This window comes from Vombatus ursinus, unplaced genomic scaffold (genome assembly GCF_900497805.2).
Source record: "Vombatus ursinus unplaced genomic scaffold, bare-nosed wombat genome assembly UNPS02014884.1, whole genome shotgun sequence".
NCBI lineage: Eukaryota > Metazoa > Chordata > Mammalia > Diprotodontia > Vombatidae > Vombatus > Vombatus ursinus.
In genome coordinates this window covers 5282854-5291237 of record NW_020954662.1, presented here as the reverse complement: position 1 = coordinate 5291237, position 8384 = coordinate 5282854, and the positions used below count along the sequence as shown (strand labels likewise).

At 49.1% G+C, this 8384-nt stretch overlaps 1 protein-coding gene across 1 annotated transcript in view; it reads right to left on the bottom strand.

Annotated features, from left to right (window-relative positions):
• Positions 1 to 595: 595 nt before the first annotated feature.
• LOC114028465 (taste receptor type 1 member 2-like) overlaps positions 596 to 8384 on the bottom strand; it is an 8702-nt gene continuing 913 nt past the window's right edge. The window contains exons 2-6 of the mRNA XM_027842700.1: positions 7735 to 8035; positions 6614 to 7387; positions 4858 to 5070; positions 4092 to 4212; positions 596 to 2327 (exon numbers count right to left, since the gene is read on the bottom strand). Coding sequence (XP_027698501.1) covers positions 1399 to 2327; positions 4092 to 4212; positions 4858 to 5070; positions 6614 to 7387; positions 7735 to 8035 — 2338 coding nt within the window. The 3' untranslated portion in view covers positions 596 to 1398. The remainder of the gene's footprint in view (positions 2328 to 4091; positions 4213 to 4857; positions 5071 to 6613; positions 7388 to 7734; positions 8036 to 8384) is intronic.

Genomic DNA, 8384 nt, shown 5'->3' with positions numbered 1-8384 from the left:
AGGGCATGACCCATTTTTCTCACTGACTGGCTTTGATTGATTCAGAGGTATACAGGCCCTGTTCCCATCCAGTGTGAGTCAATCAAAACCCTAATCAAGACACCAACCCAAATGGGGTGGTTTTGATCCCTCTTCTACCCAAGGAGAGCTTGAACAACAAGACAAACAAAGGTCTATTTGACAAGCATTTATTACATGTCTTATCCAAGATCAGGATTGTACGAGGCACTCTTCTGAGAGAAGACAAGACCTCCACCCTCTACAAGTTGGGGAGAGAAGACCACAGAAGAACACTCTACAGGCATCCCCACCCTTATAATACAACAACAACAAGAAGAGTTAGTGTTTTTAGAGCACTTTTAAGGTCTGCAAAGTACTTTACACCTATTATCACATTGGATCTTTTTTGACTACAGATAGGGGTGTGCTGGAATCTGCTCCTACTGGCTTGAGAGAGCTGATTGTTAAATTTTCAATGTGGCCATTTACACTTCAGCAAGCTACAAACCAAGGTGTGAGTTACTGTTTTGTTGATTATATAAATTTAAAGTGATGGAGAAAATGTTAATAACACAGATTAAAATTTAAAAGGATGTCATGTGCACATTTATTTTTTTCAGAGAGACAGTTGTTTAGACATTTACCAGCATACTCATAATTACAGTATACAACTGGAAGTCTTGCTGAAAAGCAGAAGTGAAAGATTCCCCATCTGTAAAATGTGGAAGTTGGGTCAGCTGGTCTCCAAGGTCCCTTTTAGCTCTAAATCCTATAAAACCTACGACTAGATCATTTAAAGGGCCTCACAAATTTGGTTAAATATGAGCTTATCATTGCCCATCGTCACCACCAGTTGGCAGCTGAGTATCACTCAAGTAAAAAGCTGACTTGTGTTTTGGAGCCCGAAAAGGGCCAGAGTCATGGGACTTCAAAGTTCATCTAGGCCAACCCCTACGAGAACAGGAATCTTCTCTACGACATCCATGATAACCATGGGCGATGGATAAACATGGAATCTTCTCCACAACACCCATGGCCAACTGGTTTCCCCTTGAAGAGCTCCAGTGCTCGAGAACTCACTAGCACCAGAATCAGCCTACACTTGCACTATTCCCCCAAGACTAACTGGAGAAAAGCGAGCTTCGGTGTTTTTTGAGTCAGCAGAAGAGGACCAATTCTGATGAAATTTGAATAGGGCAAATCAGGGACTGCCTGTCGGTTTAAAAGTCAAAGGAAGATAAAAATGAGGTCATCACTGTCCATCAAGGAAAACTTCCTGGGGGACATAAGCCTTGATCAGAGTAAGTCTGGTGTCCTTCAGTTCGTCCAACTGATTCAAATGTTAAGGGATTTCCTAACCCCTCTCCCTTTGTCTCCCCCTTGCCCAGCCAGCCCAGACTAATCCTTCCTCATAGTGTAGCCCTGGATCACATTGTTGAAATAGGCCAATGTGTTACGCTCAGGGTAGAAAAGAATCATGTAACACTTGGGGCCAAAATACCCCACGCTGATGCCAAGCAAATTGATCACTGTGACGGACACATCAAAGATGTTGACCAGAACCCCCTGGTAGACGGACATGAAGGTACAGAGGAAGACGGAAGAGGTGAAGTAGAAGGTCATGCTGAGAGTGATGAACTTGGCTTCATTGTAATTTGTTGGCAGCTCCTTGCCCATATAGGAAAAACTGAAGCCAAAGACAGAGAGGATGAGGTCCAAGCTAGTGTTAAGCAGCAAGGCCTTGCTGTAGTTGGCATTGCAGTTGAGAATCAATATCTGAGTGTCGTCAGGGTCAAATTGAGTGGTGAGGTTGGTGGGTATGACCATAATATTGGTAGTCACAATGACCACCTTAAGCAGAGTGATCAGCACCACAAAGACATAGGGCCCATTGTACTTGACCCAGTAGCCATAGGCGCGAGGCAGCCGACGCGCCATCTTGAAGATGCAGACGATCTGGAAGGATCGGACGGTGATGCAGGCAATGCAGACCGTAAAGCACAGGGTAAAGAGGGTCTGGCGGCAGAGGCAGCTGAGGACGGTGGGCCGTCCTATGTACACAGGCACCGAGGCATAGGCCACCAGCAGCGGGGTCAGCATGAGGAAGCACATCCGGCCCCCCGCGGAACGTACCATGGGGGTCTGGAAGTGCATCCAGAAGATGATGAGGATAGCCAGCGTCCCGAGGAAGCCTAGGCTGGCAGCGACCACCACGATGATGGTGGGCGGCTCCTGCCACTCCAGGAACCGCAGGTGCCTCTTGAAGCACCGGCTATCCCCTTCCCTGGACCACTCATTCTCTGGGCAGGACTGGCATTCAGAATCATCTGCAATGAGCCAGGTTGAAGGGTAAGAGGCAGAATAAGAAATTGCCCTGTCCTCAAAGACAGCCAATCCCCCTGCCCATTAGGATGGGCAGTGCCTGAGAGGTCAGGTCCTTATCCGGGCCCTCATCATCTCACATACTTGGGTCAAGGCCACAGCCTTTTACCTGGTACCCACCCTTCTGCTTCTGTCCCTCCAATTCCTCTAGACGTGGTCATCCTTATAAAATTCAGTCTTCATCATATCACTCCTCTGCTCAATATCCTCTAATGGCTCCTTATTACTTCAGGTCCAAACTCTTCTACCTGATATCTAATGCCCTCTACAGCCAACCTGCCCACCTAACCCTCCTTCCTCTCTCCCCAGTGTCTACCCTCCAGGCCTGCACGAGCACACACACACACACACACACACACACACACACACACCTCACTACCTTTGCTCACATTGCTTGTTCCATCACCCATTCCTTTTCCCTTCCCATCCTTCAAGGCCAAGCTTCCATTCTGCCTCCCCTGGGAAGACTTTCTTGACTTTCTAAAGCCCACAATGAGCTCCTTTCTCTGATTCCCTGAAGAACTCACTGCCTATTTTGACCAAGTATGATTGAAAACACAACCCTTGCTTGAAAGGCAACACAGTATAAAGTGGAAGGAGGACTGAACTTGGCACCATGAGAACTGGGCTCAATTCCTCTGACATTTACTCACCCTGGGTCCTTATGACCTCTTTGGGCTTTCCTCATCTGCAAAATAGAGCTGATAATACATGCACTACCTACTTCATAGGGCAGTTGTGAGGAAAGTATCACGGAAATCTTACAGGGTTGTAGAAAGGGGAGGCTATTTTTCATGCTCAATAATTGTTTATTCTTTGGGTCTCAGTTTTTTCCCATGTAAAATGAGGATGTTTCCTGCCCAGTTGACATCCTATTTCATCCAGTTATGGTAAGGATCCCATAAGCTCATGGATAGGAAGGGGTCTGAATAATAAAAATGATGTTTTTTTTTTATTATATCATGATCTCTGAAGCTCAGTTTCTTCCTCTGTATAATGGGCACAATAATGCTCGCATCCCCTACCTCACAGGGTTGTTAGGCAGAAAGTGTCTTGGAAATGAGAAAGTGTTAGGCGAATGTGATTGTTGTCTTCAATGCGAGTGATGCCAGCGTCAATTGAAGATGGAGTTTAGAAAAATTCCCGTTGCCTTCAGGGTTGACCTCCCCTTCATGATACCCATCATTTCAGAGATGTTAAAACTGAAGCCAGAAAAGTGGGGCAGGAGGATAGTCACTTTTCTAGGCAGACCAAGAAGTAATGGGGCCTGGAAATGGTCCTGGTGATCCCAGGGTCCTGTGGCCTCAGACCAGGAGAAATTGACTCCCCACTCCTAGAATCACACTGACTGCTACCAGGAGGTCTTACCTAGCCTTCCAGCTTTCTCTCCCATCGATGGAGAATGTGGGAAATGCCAGCCCAGCCCCACCCCCACAGGCTTCCCCAGCCTTTCTAAGCTATCTCTAGGCAGCTTCAGAGGGGGTGAGAGGCTGGTGCTTTCATTCATGCTATTAGGAGTTTTCTCAATTTGCCTGCAGGTGAAAACACCCTCCAACCAAAACAGGAACTGGCCAGCCGAGAGCACCCTCCCCAGATTGGGGAGGCCTGCCCTCTGGGCTCTTTTGGTGGGGTGGCAGGGAATAGCAGGGGTCTGAGGGCTGGGCTAGCCGGTGCCTCCGGGCTGGCTAGGGGAGCCACAGGTGTCCTACCTGACTGGTTGAGGTAGGTCCCAGCCGAGCAGTTGACACACTCAAAGCAGCAGGTATGCAGCCCCACTGGTTTCTTCCACTGACCCAGCTGACAATTCCTGGAGCAGACTGAGTAGGGAACCTGAAGAGAGGAGAGAGAGAGGCGCTAAGCCGCTCTGCTCTCAGCTGAGGTCCTTGTCCTTCCCCTCCATTGCCACTACTACCAGCTGAGCTGAGGCCTTCATCAGCTGGACTAGTGTGAGGGCCTTCTAACTGATTTCTCTGTTCCTTCTCCAACCCATCCTTCATATGTCTATAAATCATTCCACTATATACCTCTGACCATGTCACTACCCTGCTCAAAAACTGTCTATAGCTCCCTGTTGCCTAAAATACCATTTGAGCTACTGGGCACCTGCACAATATCTCTTTGCTAGCCTTTATCTAACACTGTATTTCCTCATGAGTTCTACATTCCAGCCAAACTGGACCGTTAGCTTTTTCCCAACCTCAGCCTGCCCTCCTCTGCCTCTGCATTTCTCCCTCCTACCCAGTGCCTCTATCTCTCAACTTCCTTGTCTCTGAAGGTAGGACCTATTTATTCCCCATAGATTCCTTCTTTTAGAATTTGCAATGAGACCTGGGCAAACTCCTTCACCTTTCTGTGTTTTCTCTCTTATAAAAAGAAGGGTTTTGACTAAATTATCTCCCAAAACTCTCCCACCTGTCTCCAGGCCAGGTCCCGGGGAACTGCCAACCCCGCATATCCAGTCCCCCCAGAGCTGACCATGTTGTTGGGTGTGTTCCAGGAGATGTTGGTGGCCACCTTCCACAACTTCCGTCGGTCTGATCTGTAGAAGGCGATGCTCTCGAAGGGGTTGCGGCCCTCTTCCCACTGCCACTGAATGACCTCTAAGCCCAAGGGTGGATCCCCATTCTCGTTAAAGAATATTCTGTGACCCAATAGGGTGAAGTTCACCTTCCGAATTTCCTGGAGCAACTAGGCCGGGGAAAAGGCAAGGGTAAGGATGGGGCTCACTGACCCCCAGCTCTCCATCCCGTCCCCTAGGTCCCAGGGTCTGGATCAGTCAGTCAGTCAAAAAGCATTTATTAAGTGCTTCCTTATCCCAGGCATACAATGAAAGGCAAAAACACTGTCCTTGCACCCAAAGAGCTCATATTACCATGGGGGAGACAAACACACACACACACACACGATACAAACAAAAGAGAGGCAGAATATTACAGTGAAAACAACATGGGATTGGGAGTCAGAGGACCTGGGCTTCAGATGTTTGATAAGGACAGAAGGGAAGGGACTTCATAGCCCTGCTCCTCTAAGACTGGGGGGTTACGGGAAGGTGGCTTTAAGTCCAACACCAAGGAGAATTTCCTGACTGTATGATGGCACTAGAATGACTTGTCAAAGGATAGAATGGACACGTGCACTTTGGACGAGTCAATTCCCTTCTCTTGACCTCAGTTTCCCCCACATGCAGGTCAGCCCTCCTTACCCTTCACCCACTGGACTATGTTACAATCCCCAGTTGGCTTGCCTACCTTCCTTCTCTTCTTACCAGAACCCATCCCCCACGCTGCTGCCAAACCAATATTCCAAAAATGCAAATCCCCTGTCACTTCCACCCTACTAAAAAAATCTCCGACTGCATCTAATTTCCCCCGCTTGGCATTGAAGGCCCTCACCAGTGTGGCCCGCCTACCTTCCCGGGCTTATCTGTATTAGTCTCCTTACCTACCCTCCAGTCCACTCCAACCATCCTGACAGAGGTCCCCTGTGTGTGACCACCCATCTCCTGATGTCGCGCCTTTGCACACGTGGAGCTCCATGTCTGGCAGGCCTGCCTCATTCCCAACTTCCTTCAAAGTTCAGACTCAGGGGCCCCTTCCTGTGTGAGTCCTTTCCTGATCCCCTCCATTATTAGCAATCCCTCCCTCTTGAAATGATATGTGTTATTGTTCAGTCGTTTCAGTTGCGTACGACTCTTCTTGACCCCATTGGGGGTTTTCTTGGCAGAGCTCCTGGAGTGCATTGCCATTTCCTTCTCCAGCTCATTTTACAGATAGGGAAACTGAGCCAAATAGGGTGAAGTGACTTCTTCAGGGTCACACACCTAGGAAGTGTCTGAATCAGGATTCAAATTCAGGTTTTCCTGACTTCGAATCCAACACACCATCCTGTTGCTACCAGAAATAATACCCAGTATTTATACAATACTTTGAGGTTTGCAGAACGCTTTACCTATATTACCTCATTTGATCCTCATAGCAACTATGTAAAGTAAATGCTATTATTTTCCCTGTTTTACAGATGAGGAAACTGAGGCTACAAGAGATCAAGCGACTTGCCCAGAATCACAGAACTAGGGACCCTGGTATCTGAGACAGGATTTGAACTCATGTCTTCCTTTCTCCAAGTCCAGTGCTCTATCAACTGGGTAACCCCATAAGTAAACTCCTTGCTACCCTGAAGTCAGCCAACAGCGGGTCAGTCTACGTCCCCATCCATCCCAAGCCAGATTCACCTTCCAAGGATACACCACGCCTTTGGAGCAGCTGGTACCATTGCAGCCAAGCAGGTGGTGCAGGGCGTGGGCCACGGCATAGACGGCCGAGTAGACATTGTAGACCACACGCTCCCCAGAGAGAGTGAGGATGGTGCTGTAGGATATCGTGGTGTCCAGGCAGCTGTCGCATTCCTGGTTGCAGGTGGGCTCTGACCTATTCTTGCTCACCACGGGCCTCTTGACATAAGTCTGCCTGACCCTGAAGTCACTGAAGCCAGGGATGGGGATGTTCTGGGTGGTGATGCCCAGAAAGGTGCCAGCTAGCTGGATATTGGAGATGTTATGGATGACAGGGTCAATGGACCAGGACTCTGAGGCGATCCACACGGTGCCCGTGAGGTTCTGACAGATGACCTCCTCAAAGAAGTCTAAGAGGACCAGGTCCAAGGACATCACAGCCACCACGTTGGCTGTGCTCTTCTTGATCTTATCCACTATGACCTCTATCCTTTTCTTCTCCGGGGGGAGTATGGTCCGGTTGGCCAAGGGGACAGGAAGCGACTCCTGGAAGGCAATACAGATATCCCTCCCCTCCAGCTTCTCATTGAACAGTTGGCTGTTCTCCCGGCCATAATCATCACTGCTTGCAATGACAATGACCCAGTTCCAGCCGAAGTGGGCCATGAGCTGAATCATGGCCTCGACCTGATGTTCGCCACTGGGAATGGTGCGGAATAAAGCCGGGAATCTACTGCTGTCCCGAAGGTCATCACTGATGGCGCTGTAGGTGATCTGGGAGGGGTGGGGAAGAGCTCCTGTCATCATCACTGATATTGGCAGTAAAAGCAACCGGGAAACACGGGACTTAGGAGGAAACATTTTGGCTGTCCAGTCCAACCTTCCCATTTTACAGAGGAGGAAATAGAGACTAGGAGACGTGAAGTGACTGAGGAAGAAAGCACTGATGGTTCAACCTAGTTCAACCCTTTGATTTTACAGAAAAGTCAACTGAGACTCAGAAAGGTTAATCGACTTTCCCAGGTTGCTACAGCTACTAAGTGTCTGAGGCTGGATTTGAAGTCAGGCCTTCCTGAGTTCAGGTCCAATGCCCGCTCTACTAAGAAGGAAGAATGACTCACCTGTGGAAGGAGGAAGAGGGAAAGGAGGTTGCTGACGGTGATGACAGACTCGGCGGTGTCAGGGCCAATGACAGCCACCACTCGGGGCTCATAGCTGCTGTAGTCATGCTGGATGGGCAGATTGAAGTTCTCCTTGGCCAGGAAGTAGAGGACAGGCTGGATATTGTTGGTGATGTAACACACATCCACCATCTCGTACCCCAGCAACAGCCCAGGCAGCAAACTGCTGTCATTATTGATCTCCTCCACGGCAAAACGCATGGCTTGCATCAGATTGTAGCCCAGCACCTTCACTTCATAGCTGAGGGCAGGTAGACCAAAGGAGGTACAGAGGGAGAGAGACAGACACAGACAGAGACAGCGGGACAGAGACAGAGAGATGGATCAACCCCATTCTTGCTTTCTATTGTAAAACTAATATACCACCTACAGCACCGGCTGCCCTGGGGAATTCTGGCCACTTTATCAAATCACACTCACCACTAAGATCCCACCCTCACTTCCACCATCTCCATTCTCATCCCCATCCCCACTTGCACCACCCCACCCTCATCCTCACCCTCACTTCTTCCATCCTCACCCTCACCCTCACTTCCACCATCCCCATTCTCATCCCCATCCCCACTTGCACCACCCCACCCTCATCCTCA